Below are 13,121 nucleotides of genomic sequence, written 5' to 3' on the forward strand. Positions count from 1 at the left end.
ATTTACCCTACTAATCCCCTGACACTTGGTCAATGTACCGTGACCAATCCACCTATGTTTACACTTAAAGAATTTGGAGATAAAATTCAATTTAGAAACATTTATTTTCTAACAAGTCACAGATCGGAGTGGTATCACAAAATAGTGTCCTCGTCCCTGTTTAAAGTTAGTGTTTGTAAACTCATAAAAAATTGTAAAAATGCTAAGAGTTGTAAAATAGCATTGTCTGTTTAAAAAAAAGGTAGTTTGCTTTGCGTGGAGAGTTAAAAGAATTAGGTGCAAGTACACAGACTGAAACAATGATTGAAACAATGTATCAGAGGCAAAAACAGCAGGGTTGCCTTGGCAAGAGACTTTCCAATCAGTTTGAAATAGGCATTTGAATGGCAGCAGCCTATCGGATTTGAATTTGATGTTTTGATAACCTGTAAACCAATCCTATTGTGAGGGTTTTTGGGATGTCATCAGGGGTATAAAACCAGCTCCAGAAAACGGCCAGAAGACCACCTGCCTGCCACAGATTACAGCTAGACAGAGACACACCACAGAGAGCAACTCTCTAACAGAGTAACAGCCACATTTATGTCTTAAAAGAAAGCCTCATCTCAATTGTAAAGATATCAACAGAATATACTGAAAACAGAAGAAATTAGCAAAGAAGAATCCAGAAGATGATAAACCTGATTGCACTTTGAGTGTGACTAAAATTCTATTTTCTTTTTTGCTAATAAGTGGGAATTGTAATTATCTAAACAGTATTCCATTAGAATAATGTTTATTCGATTTGTTAATAGCTTAGTTAACCTGTTTACTGTTAGTTAGATAAAAATAAAATGTTACTTGTTGATTTTACAAAGAGTCTCAGGTGGTTATTTCGATTTGGCCACTAAAAACTATTGAAGGGCAGATAATCCCTCTTCTCACAAACTCTAACAGATTATGAAAGGAGGTACTTCTCTTTGAGTGGTTGAGTGTTAGTTCTCAGAGAGGAGATCAACCTCCCCTTCGTAACATTCCCCTTGGCACTTACCAGAGAACAAGCAAAGAAGGGCCACCCGCCTCTGGAAGGCAGGGTCTACCTTGTATTCAAGATTCCCATCACAAGGATGCCAACAACATCAGAATTTTAACCTGGATTTGGGAGGCTCAGACAGACCAACTATTGGTGGGGACAAGGCAGGGATTACTGACTGGCCAAAAGAAGCCAAGGTAAGTTTGATAATGTAATATATTCTTGTGAATCAGGAGAAGGAGTGCTTCTCCAAATTCCTCAAAGAGTCCTTAGCTTTTCTAGTTGTGTCTCTCCCACACAGCTTTATGCTGGCATTGGTCCTTCAAGTCTCTGGCATCCTTACCTTACCGATGTCACTTTTGTCACGTTTAGGCCGTAGACGGACGTACTTTATTCAGATAATACACAGGCGTTAAAATAGCCTGGGGCTTTTGTAGAGTTCCCTACATTGGTTTGAACTCTGGCTCAGTCTCGCCTCTGAGTCACAACTGTGATTAAAGGTGTTACATCTTAAGATTCGCGGTTCCATTCCAGGGCTTGAGCACAGAAATTAAGGTTGACACTCCAGTGCAGTAGTGAGGGAGTATTGCACTGTCTGAGGTACCATCTTTCAGATAAGATGTTAAACTAAGGCCCCATCTGCCTATGCATGTGGGTGTAAAAGATCCCATAACGTTATTTTGAAGAAGAGCAGGGGAGTTATTCCTGGTATCCTAGCCAATATTTATCCCTCAATCAACATCACAACATCATTATTACATTGCTGTATGTGAGAGTTTGCTGAGTGCAAACTGGCTGCTGTGTTTCCAACATAGCAACAGTGACAACATTTCATAAGTACTTCACTGGCTGTAAAGCACTTTGAGACATCTGGTGGTCCTGAATATATTTGCAAGTTTATTTTCCCTCCGGATTAAAATCAACCCCTGCATGTTGTTTTATTGCCACTTAATGTTTTTATTATAGACTAGATAGATTATCATGCAAAAAATGTTATTTAATAAAGTCCAGGTTTCTAAGGTATTGTGAATAAGAAAGCATACTTGAACAGCTCTCTGGTTTCTTTGTTCACTTCTCTGTGTAACATGCACCAAATTATTTCTTATCTGTATATCATACACTTGACTAACAATAGTTATACCATTGCTGCGATATTACTAAGCAGCGCAAACCAGTGCTGCCTGGCTGAGCGAGGAAGCAGGCTTTAGTACTTAAAATCTGTACATTATGGCAATGCCGATAATTCTAAAACATATATATTATATATACACATATTATATATAGTTGCACTCTTGGTGAGACGTGCTAAACTGATTTACATTTCAGTACATCTTGTTAATTAATTCCAGGAAACACAAACTGGCTTAGGAATATCCTTCCCTAATAGCAAGCTGTGTTGTTTCACTTGATCTGACTTTTTCTAACATTTGTTCCTGGGATGTACAACGAGTCACAAAAAAATGCGGACAGTATTGCAGATTTTTCTACTTCTAAAATAACATGCTTGGGTTTCTGAATTAGTTTTTTTAAAAACCTTCAACATGCAAAGATATTTTGAAACGTCAGATGTGATTGGTGACTTGACATTAGCTCTTGTATGACTGCCAACAACTGAAACATTTAACTGACCTTCTCATGTTCTTTCTTGCGACTCCAATCTGACCTTTAGCTATTCCACAAGGGAGGGCTGGGCTGGATACATTGCCCAGATAAACAGGAATATGGTGCTGCGTATGTGTACAAACATATCTGATTTTCATACAAGGACCATGAAAGAAACAATCCAATGAATAAAATAAGAAACAGACACTTGTACTATTCCCAAAGCCATAACCGAACATTTTATATATTAAATTCAACTCTTGGACCCCTATTTTTCCTGACATAAAATCAGCACAAAACCTGTAAATTTTGTATTATGATTTAAATACTCTGGAATTGTACAGGCCTCAACAGTGACTGAAGCAAAGTTTAGTCGCCCAAGACAGCAGAAGCCCAACAAATATTTGTAAATTAGGATTTTTGGGCCTAAATATGGAGTTTTGCAAATGGATTAAATTTGAGTGTGGTAATTGATTATTCTAAAAGTTACCCACAAATCCTTGGCTGTGAAGGAGGTGACAACAAGGTTATTTAAATAAATTTTCAAATACATCCCAGGTATGTCTCTGTATATCTGTTTTAAACTGGGTGCAGATTTTAGGCCCATTTCTGGCTCCTCTGCTGAGATCATATATTGTGCAGTTATTTGATCAATTAGGACAATTCCAGGAATTGTCAGTCGCCACAGAATTGCAATTGCCACAGGAATTGTAGCGGGCGGGACACAGACCATGCACGGACCATGCAAAGGTCCGTTGACCTCGGGTGGGACTTTCTGGCCTTGGGGCGAGCTTGGCTGGAAAATCCCACCCTTTATTTCCATTTAATGAAGCAGCAACTTCATTACTTTAGAGAGACCATGGCATTTGAATCAGAACATGTTTTTGATGTTTAACCAATCAGTTTGAAATAGGCATTTGAATGGCAGCAGCCTATCGGATTTGAATTTGATGTTTTGATAACCTGTAAACCAATCCTATTGTGGGGGTTTTTGGGATGTCATCAGGGGTATAAAAACCAGCTCCCAGCTCCAGAAAACGGCCAGAAGACCACCTGCCTGCCACAGCCCTGCACGAGGTCAAAGAGTTCTTTGTCTACGGCTCTGAAGATTGCAGCCGACCTGAATGTTGCTATTTCAGGTTGCAACGGACAACATAAGTGACAGCAGTCAATTTGCAGTGCATTGCTGTACGAAACAGGTGCTGGATATATTCTTCACTAAGCAAAACAAATTTATCTTTGCTCTGTGCTCGCACTCTCACCTCTCAATTAAAAAAGTGCGTTCTAGTCCCACTTGTAAGACATAGCTGGCACTCCAGTGCAGTAATGGGGGAGTGCTGCACTGTCAGCGTTGTTGTCTTTCCAATAAGACATTGAACCGAGGCCCTATCTGCCCTCTCAAATGAAAGCAAAGGTTCCGCAGCTCTTTTAAAGCCATAAGCATGTATTTCACTTGAACTGTTGCCACATAATTTATAACTTTATGTACTGGAAAGGAAAACATTGGCATTTTAGCACAATTTATGAACCACTTAATAATGCAGATCAATTTCTACATAGTTGTTTTTTGTAGCCTTAAATAATTTGCCTGTAGTACTGGAAATCATTTTGTTATAATAAAGGTTGCTGAGGTGCTAGTTATATTTATCTTCTCATTCTCCTATAGCTAATCAGCTGGTAAATTATCGCAAATAAAGTTACTCTTCACCTTTCAACCTAATTTATTGCGTGAGCATTTCATATATTAAGGTGCTATATAATTGCAAAATATTACCAGAGTAAACCATCGTGAAAAATTTGTTATATTATTAACTAAAAAGAACAGTTCTATCAACAGAGTGGTAACTATATGGAACAGATTACCAGCAGAGGCGGTGGAACAAGAAACAAGACAAAAATAGTCAATCGAGAGGAATTAATAAATGAGATTCTGGGTTAATAGGAATGTGCTAAGGGAATCACGTGGTTAAGCAGGCACATGGACCAAGCCTTTCTCTTGACTGAAAATGTTACTATGTAAAGTGCACTTCCCTGGTGTGCTAAGGTCTATCTCTAGAAAAAATTTATATATCGAAGCAAAACAACGTGAAAGTTACAGCAGGGTACATGAGAGTCATCATTACAATGGGATTGGAGGATTGTATAAAACAGATGGTGTAAAATACAAAATTGTTTTAATTGTCTGAATGTGAGTGGCACTGACAAAGTTTGCATTTACTGCTCAACTCCAGTTGCCCTCGGAAGGTGGCAGAGGGCTGACATCTTGGACTGGAGACAGAGGTTTGATGCAACTCAATGGAATTCCAGGCACTTCAGAGGGTAACCAAGAGCCAACCAGAGGACACTGGGGTGGCATATAGGCCAGACCGGGTAAGGATAGTAGGTTTTCTTCTTTAAAGGGCAATAGATAAAATCGGTAAGAAACTGGTATAAAACAAAAAGATTAGAGAGACCATATGAGACTAGTTACCTTAACACCAGTTCAGGAGGTTATAGACTAGCTTATCAACTTTAAAGTCATTGATTGGCTGGTAAGGTGACTGATGTGAAAATATTAAAGAAGCACTCAATGCGTACAGATGCAAAATGAATGATTGGTTCAATTGAGATCGTGAACAATTAGCCCATAATTCACTCTTGTCATTGTGATAAATTTAACAGACCCATTCCCCCTTCCAAATGAAAGAAAGGTTGACTTTTTAATAGTGAGCACAATATACTTTCCAAACCCACAACTACAACTGCTGGAATATATGCATTTACATTTACAATCTGTCGTGTTAAAATGCCCAAGAATCAACACCTGCATCAATACACCAATCATAAAACCAGAGAATCCCTACAGTGCAGAAAGAGGCCATCCGGCCCATCGAGTCTGCACTGACTCTCCGAAAGAGCATCCCACCCAGACCCTCCCCCCTCCCTCTTATCCACATAGCTCTATGCAGTTAGCATGGCCAATCCATCTAACTTGTGCATCTTTGGACTGTGGGAGGAAACCCATGCAGATATTGGGAGAACATGCAAACTCCACACTGTCACCCAAGGCCGGAATCGAACCTGGGTTCCTGGCGCTGTGAGGCAGCAGTGCTAGCCATTGTACCACCACGCTGCCCTATAATCTAAGTACAACACATGTATTAACAGACAGTAACAGCGATGTAATTCTTTCATATTTGCATTGAGTGACCTAATCATAGAATCATAGAAACCCTACAGTGCAGAAAGAGGCCATTGAACCCATCGAGTCTGCACCGACCACAATCCCACCCAGTCCCTACCCCCATATCCCTACATATTTACCTGCTAATCCCTCTAACCTACGCATCTCAGGACACTAAGGCGCAATTTTAGCTTGGCCAATCGACCTAACCCGCACATCTTTGGACTGTGGGAGGAAACCCACGCAGACACGAGGAGAATGTGCAAACTCCACACAGACAGTGACCCAAGCCGGGGTCTAACCCAAGACTCCACACAGACAGTGACCCAAGCCAGTGCTAACCTCTGTGCTACAAGTTTTAATGTAATGATCAATATCCAATCCATGGCAAAATACTATGTTATCTCTTGGTTTCCTTCAAATCCAATTGTTCTCTCATCCCAAGTAGATATCTAAGATAGTTAAGGCCCCTTAACATGCTAATTAGGAGCCTACCGTAACTACACTAAATTCTGTTCATTTTTCACCCATGTACTTGCTTTCCTATATTGCCGACACTGGCAAAATCTGTGGAGAGACAAACGGAGATAACATTTCAAATCTGTATAACTCATCCTCAGACACTGCTGCTGAAGACAAGTCATGCTGAATTGAAACATTAACTCTGTTTCTCTCTCCACAGATGCTGCGAGACCTGCTGAGCTTCTCCAGCAGTTCTTGATTTTATTTCAGATTTCCAGCATCTGCAGTATTTTATTTTTGTTTTAGGTAGCTGTTTCAGCTGCCCAGTGGTAGGGCTTGAACATTGCAGCTTGAACATTGGGGCAGCAATGCCCCAATTCTGAGCTCTTTAACAAGTTTTCTATCTCAAGATCATCCTGTGACTCTTCTTTCAATAATGTTGAAATCAGAGAAAAAATAATAATGTGGGCGCTTATTCAAGATCATATGCCATATAATTATCATAAAATCTAATAATCATAGAAACCCTACAGTGCAGAAGGAGGCCATTCGGCTCATTAACCCGGCAACAATCCCACCCAGACACTATCCCCGTAACCCCATGTATTTACCTGCTAATCCCCCTGACACTAAGGGGCAATTTAGCATGGCCAATCCACCTAACCCGCACACCTTTGGACTGTGGCAGGAAAACAGAGCACCTGGAGGAAACCCACACAGACACGGGGAGAATGTGCAAACTCCACACAGATAGTGACCCGAGGCCGACAGCAGTGCTAACCCTATGCCACCGTGTCGCCCTATAATGGGTTAACTGTTGTGCATGTTTAACGAACTGCTAACCTAACCACTTTAGAAATAGTGCAAACACTGGTCTGGGCAACATAGAAGTTTTAAGGTCAAGTTCAAGTAGAAATTTAAATTAAAGTTCGGACATTTCAGAAAGGATCACAAATTTGACGAAAATGCAGTTGGCTATTATGTCTGAAGTTTACTGAAAAATACCCTTCCCTCAGAGACAATGCTGCTCGACCAATGAAAACAAATAGAAAAACATTCCATAGACAACTAATTAATTCTTCACTTTCGGCTTTGGGACTTTGACTAGGATTCCTTGTGTGGGCTCTTCGCATTCAGCTTTCTTTAGATAAAAGCAAAATACTGTGGATGCTGGAATCTGAAACAAAAACAGAAAATGTTGGAAGATCTCAGCAGGTCTGACAGCATCTGTGGAGGCAGAATAGAGCCAATGTTTCAAGTCTGGATGACCCTTTGTCAGAGCTAAGGGCAAAAAAAATCAGAAAAGATTTACAATATGATGGTGGGTGGGGGTGGGGATGGGGGGCTGTAAAAGGACAAAGGGAATGTAAGTGAGGATAAAGTCGGCTGAGGGAGGTGCTTAAAGTGTCGATTAAAAGTTCAGAATGTGTGAATGGCAGAATTGAGGTACAGATGGTTAAGGCAGTTGGCCTGAAGGTGGTGGGAGGGGGGGCAAGAATGAGAGTGGGAATCGGGAATGGAGAAGTGGAAAAATGGAAGAGAGAAAAAAGGATAAAATGGCACAAGAGATGAAAAGAGAAAACAAAATGAAATAAAATAAATGGAAATGGGGTGAAGGTGGAGGGGAGAGTTAATGCTCTGAAGTTGTTTAACTCAATGTTCAGTCCAGAAGGCTGTAAAGTACCCAATCGGAGGTGCTGTTCCCCCAGTTTGCATTGGGGTTCGCTAGAACATTGCAAAAGGCTAAGGACGGATATGTGGGCAGGAGAGCAGGGTGGTGTGCTGAAGTGGTAAGCAACAGGAAGGTCTGGGTCCTTCTTGCGGACAAACTGAAGGTGTTCATCAAAATGGTCACCCAGTCTGCGTTTGGTCTCTCTGATGTAGAGTAGACCGCATTGGGAGCAGTGAATGCAATAGACCAGATTGAAGGGGATGCATGTGAAGCGCTGCTTCACCTGAAAGGGGTGTTTAGGACCTGGGCAGTGAGCAGGGAGGAGGTAAAGGGGCAGGTGTTGCACCTTCTACGATTACATAGGAAAATGCCGTGGGCAGGGGGGTGAGGTGTTGGGTGTGATGGAGTAGTGAACCAGGGTGTCCTGGAGGGAACAGTCGCTGTGGAATGTTGACAGGGGAGTGAGAGGAAGATGCGTTGAGTGGTGGCATCATGCTAGAGTTGACAGAAATGGTGGAGAATGATCTTTTGAATGCAGAGACTGGTGGAGTGAAAAGTGAGGACAAGGGAGACTCTATCCTAGTTCTGGGACGGAGAGGAGGGGGTGAGAGCAGTGGCCCGGATGAAAAACTACGATTGAGGAAGAAGGAAGACATATCAGCAGCACTGGTTTGGAAAGTGGCATCATCAGAACAGATGTGGCGTAGGTGAAGGGACTGAGAGAATGGGATGGAGTCCTTACAGGATGTGGGGTGTGAAGAGCTGCAGTCAAGGTAGTTGTGGGAGTCGGTGGGCTTGCAATGGATACTGATGGACAGGTTATCTCCAGAAATGGAGACAGAGGGGTCAAGGGAAGAGAAGTGTCAGAGTTGGACCATGTGAAGGTGATAGAGGGGTGAAATTGGAAGCAAAATTAATAAATTTCTCAAGGTCCAGACGAGAGCACAAAGTGGCACCAAAATAGTTGTCAATGTACCGATAAAGGAGTTGTGGGAGGGGGCCGGAGTAGGATTGGAACAGGGAATGCTCCACATAACCCATAAAGAGGCAGGCATAACTGGGAGCATGTGGATGCCCATAGCCACATGTTTTATTTGGAGGAAGTGAGACGAGTTAAAGGAGAGATTGTTGAATGAGACAACCAGTTCAGCCAGACGGAGGAGAGTGGTGGATGGGGATTGTTCAGACCTCTGTGGAAGCTTTCTTTGGAATTTAGTCATTAGCTTCTTCAGGCAAGCCTTGCAACAATCCACAAAACGATAGAAAAAGTTCACAGTTCTTCCCACTTGCCACTTCTTGCTGATCTAATCAGCCCACCCAAAGTATGACTCCCATCACCAAGGCCGATTTGGAAAAACCCTCCCACACAGGACTTCACCGCAAACTCCACCTGGACAAATGAATGGGAATGATCGGACACGACAAACAAATAGCTGTTCTCAAACCCAACCCAACAGCTGCCTGGTTTCAACCTTCCAAGGAAATAGTGGTCCACCCTCAACAGGTTCAGGACCGGCCACAGCTCCTGCTTGGCCATCTTTTACAGATGTGGCATTAGCGCCGGCTCCCTTTGTGCCTGCAAGTGAGAGCAAATCGTGCACCACATCATAGAAGAGTATCTAATCCACAGACTCAGTGGAGGCCTATCCACAATCAACACAGCAGGACTGGAAGAAACTGCTTGGCTTAAGGACATTGCATTTGCTCAATAAAAGATAATTCATCACTTTTAAAATAAATGTTTTTAACGTGTGTGTGTGCTAGTTATAAAGAATATGACATTGGCCAGTTGGTTTGATCACAGATCATGGTTTGACAAAACATTTTCCCTTTAAGATTATCCTTTACTGCATTATCTTGACACTTTGTTGATGACATTAGATAATCTCTAATCCCTACAATGTGCTGCTTGCCAATCTTAGTCAATTTTTCCCTTAGTCCAGTACCTAATTGCTTTTCTGGACTCTAATCTTTATTCTCAGGAAGCCAGATTCTCAGGAGAGCTGGTTAGCACCTGCTTGTAGCTGGTGTCACTGGCAGCTGGCTGCTATGCTGGTTCCAGTTAGAAATGTCGACTTTCATCATTGTTTCTTTTTGAATTGTTCTGATAAAAACAATGAAGGGCAGAGCTCTCTAACGCAGAGTTTCACTTCTCCATGACCTGCTAGACACACTACACTTAGTCCAAGTGATATGTCAAATGTGAAGATATTCACAACCAGGCTAAGGAATAAAGGCTCTCAAATGACACAACCAAATGCTCTATATCAGAGTCACAGTCAGGAACCCTAGAAAGAGAGATTGGTATACTTTTTAGCTGCAAGTCTATTCAAGCATTTTCAAATGGTAGCTCTCATGCCAGACCCATGAACAAAGGGACAGCCTGAGTGCAGGCAATTCAACTGCTGAATATACACACTGATACTGAACTCCACTGTTCATACAAGTCCATTTTCTGAAAGTTAATTGCTGCTCCTCTCCATTGAATGTCATCATGCAAACACGATGTGGAGGTGCCGGTGTTGGACTGGGGTGAGCACAGTAAGAAGTCTCACAACACCAGGTTAAAGTCCAATAGGTTTATTTGGAATCATGAGCTTTCGGAGCGCTGCTCCTTCGTCAGGTGTTTGTGATTCCAAATAAACCTGTTGGACTTTAACCTGGTGTTGTGAGACTTTTTACTGTATCACGTAAACACAGCTGTTTAGTTAAGGATTCTCTACAGGCAACAACTTGAACAAAATATAAGATGTAAAATATTTTGCAGCCAAAACATTTCCATTTAAAGCAACATTTCCTTTATCGAAACATGGAAAAGGTGATATTGTAAATGTTTTAAAGCTGTTGTGGATTTATCAGCTTTCTGCTCACTGATACTGCATCAATATTTGACAAAATACGAACTTGTACCAGTAACCAGTGATTTCTGTCAATGGCAAAGTGGTGATACCATTTGTTCTGCAGCTAAGGCTTTGGGGTGACAGAAATCCATTCCTATTTTAAGAATTATGTTCAAACAAACAAAAGGAAAATTGAAGGAAGTCTCCCAGTAATGTGCAAAACCTGACATAAATTTCTGGGTTGGATAACATTCTTTTAAAGTTTATTAGTGTCACAAATAGGGGCAGCATGGCGGCACAGTGGTTAGCACTGATGCTTCACGGCACCCAGGGACCCAGCTTCGATTCCCAGCTTGGGTCACTGTCTGTGTGGAGTTTGCACATTCTCCCCGTGTCTGCGTGGGTTTCTTCTGGGTGCTCTGGTTTCCTCACACAGTCCAAAGATGTGTTAGGGTTAGGTGGATTGCCCTTTAATGTTAGGGGACTAACTAAGGTGAATGCATGGGGTTATGGGGATAGGGCCTGGGATTGTGGTCATTGCAGACTCAATGGGCTGAATGGCCTCCTTCTGCACGACAGGATTATTCTAAATAGGGGATTTTCACAGTAGCTTCATTGAAGTATTAATGTAAGCCTACTTGTGACACTAATAACTAAACTTTAAATAGGCTTACATTAACACTGCGATGAAGTTACTGTGAAAATCCCCTAGTCGCCACACTCTGGCACCTGTTCAGGTGCACTGAGGGAGAATTTAGCATGGTCAATGCACCTAACCAGCAGGTCTTTTGGACTGTGGGAGAAAACTGGAGTATCCGGAGGACACCCACGCAGACACGGGGAGAACATGCAAACTCCGCATAGACAGTGACCCAAGCCAGGAATTGAAGCTCGGTCCCTAGTGCTGTGAGGCAGCAGTGCTAGCTACTGTGAAACCCACACAGACCCAGGGAGAAAGAAGATGCAGACTCTGCACAGACAGTGACCCAAGCCGGGAATCGAACCCAGGTCCCTGGCGCTGAGAGAGAGCAGTGCTAACCACCGTGCCGTCCTGTACTTGTTTAAGAGACAGATGCATGGGGTGACTAGATTTTTTTCTGTATAGGTGAATTAATTTGGGCTAAAATTACCTCCTTCGAACAGGAATGTATCTTTCAATGACTCTGCACTTGGGGGGGGAAAAAAATGTTCATTCATCTTACTGACATGCACTTTAGTTACAACTTCATCATCAAGTTCATATCTGTATAATCAAAACTAAAATTGTCTCAACAGTTTGAAAGAAAGTGCATGCTCGAGTCAGCCTGATATTTATTCCAGTACAGCATATGCTGGCTCACAGAACTGTTAAAACCCCTGCCTTAACTATCAGTTACAACTGCGTCAGAGGACGCTCGACCTTGCTTAAATCAGAGGCTAGTTTTTAAACTAAACAAAATACAGGTCTATTTTTAGTTATGATTTTTTTAAAAAAGTAGCATTTCATTTGCAGGACTGGGTGACAGGCTGCTGTCACAGGTTTCAAAATCAGACTGTATGTGAGGAAAAAGTTATAAACTTTCAGACAAAGTTTGGAGAGTAGGTTCTCTCCCAGGGTGGGGTGACTTGCTGCAGGGAAGGCGATGTGTCCCCTCTCAGTGCCGCACTGACTGACCTGTGGCTCTGGGAGCTGGCCTTACCTGGCACCTGCACACAATGTCAGCATCGGTGGCCAGCAGGTCGACCACCTTGCCCTTGCCCTCATCCCCCCACTGGGCGCCGAGGACCACCGCCACCTTATTGCCCCCGTTCCGAGGCCGTTTGCAGCCGCTGTAATTCCTGCGCTCGCTGCTCCGCCGGCCCGACTCGCTCATTGCTGCTTCTGCCCCGTCCCGCGCGCACTGCCCGCGCCACCGCCAGCACCGCGCGCAACCCCGCCGCCAGCGCGCGCACGCCCCGCCTCCTCCCTCCCTTCCCTGGATGGGCTGAAGGGTTGAGGGGGAGGGGGAGGGGGAGGGGGCGGGGGATTTGCTGGCTGGGGATGGGGCTGGAGGGTGGATGGTGTCTGCTTGCTGGGACTGGGTGGTTACTGGGTACCACCTGGGCAGGGATCACTCTGAATCCACAGTGTGGGTTGGTTTGGATGCTGCCAACCCCAAACACTCAGAACTTGGGTGGCACGGCGAATGGCACTGCTGCCTCACAGCGCCAGGGTCCGGGTTCGATTCCTGGCTTGGGTCATTGTCTGCGTGGGTTTCCTCCGGGTGCTCCGGTTTCCTCCCACACTCCCAAAGATGTGCGGGTTGGGTGGATTGTCCATGCTAAATTGCCCCTTAGTGTCAGGGGGACTAGCTAGGGTAAATGCATGGGGTTGTGGGGATAGACCCTGGG

The 13,121-nt window shown here is 43.3% G+C and overlaps 1 protein-coding gene across 1 annotated transcript in view; it reads right to left on the reverse strand.

Moving 5' to 3' along the window:
• Window positions 1-12,669, reverse strand: part of adss1 (adenylosuccinate synthase 1) — a 51,058-nt gene extending 38,389 nt beyond the window's left edge. The window contains exon 1 of the mRNA XM_078233979.1: window positions 12,431-12,669. Within this exon, the coding sequence (XP_078090105.1) occupies window positions 12,431-12,604 (174 nt within the window). The 5' untranslated portion in view covers window positions 12,605-12,669. The remainder of the gene's footprint in view (window positions 1-12,430) is intronic.
• Between the last annotated feature and the right edge of the window lie 452 nt (window positions 12,670-13,121).

The sequence above is a fragment of the Mustelus asterias genome, chromosome 18 (assembly GCF_964213995.1).
Source record: "Mustelus asterias chromosome 18, sMusAst1.hap1.1, whole genome shotgun sequence".
Taxonomy (NCBI): Eukaryota; Metazoa; Chordata; class Chondrichthyes; order Carcharhiniformes; family Triakidae; genus Mustelus; species Mustelus asterias.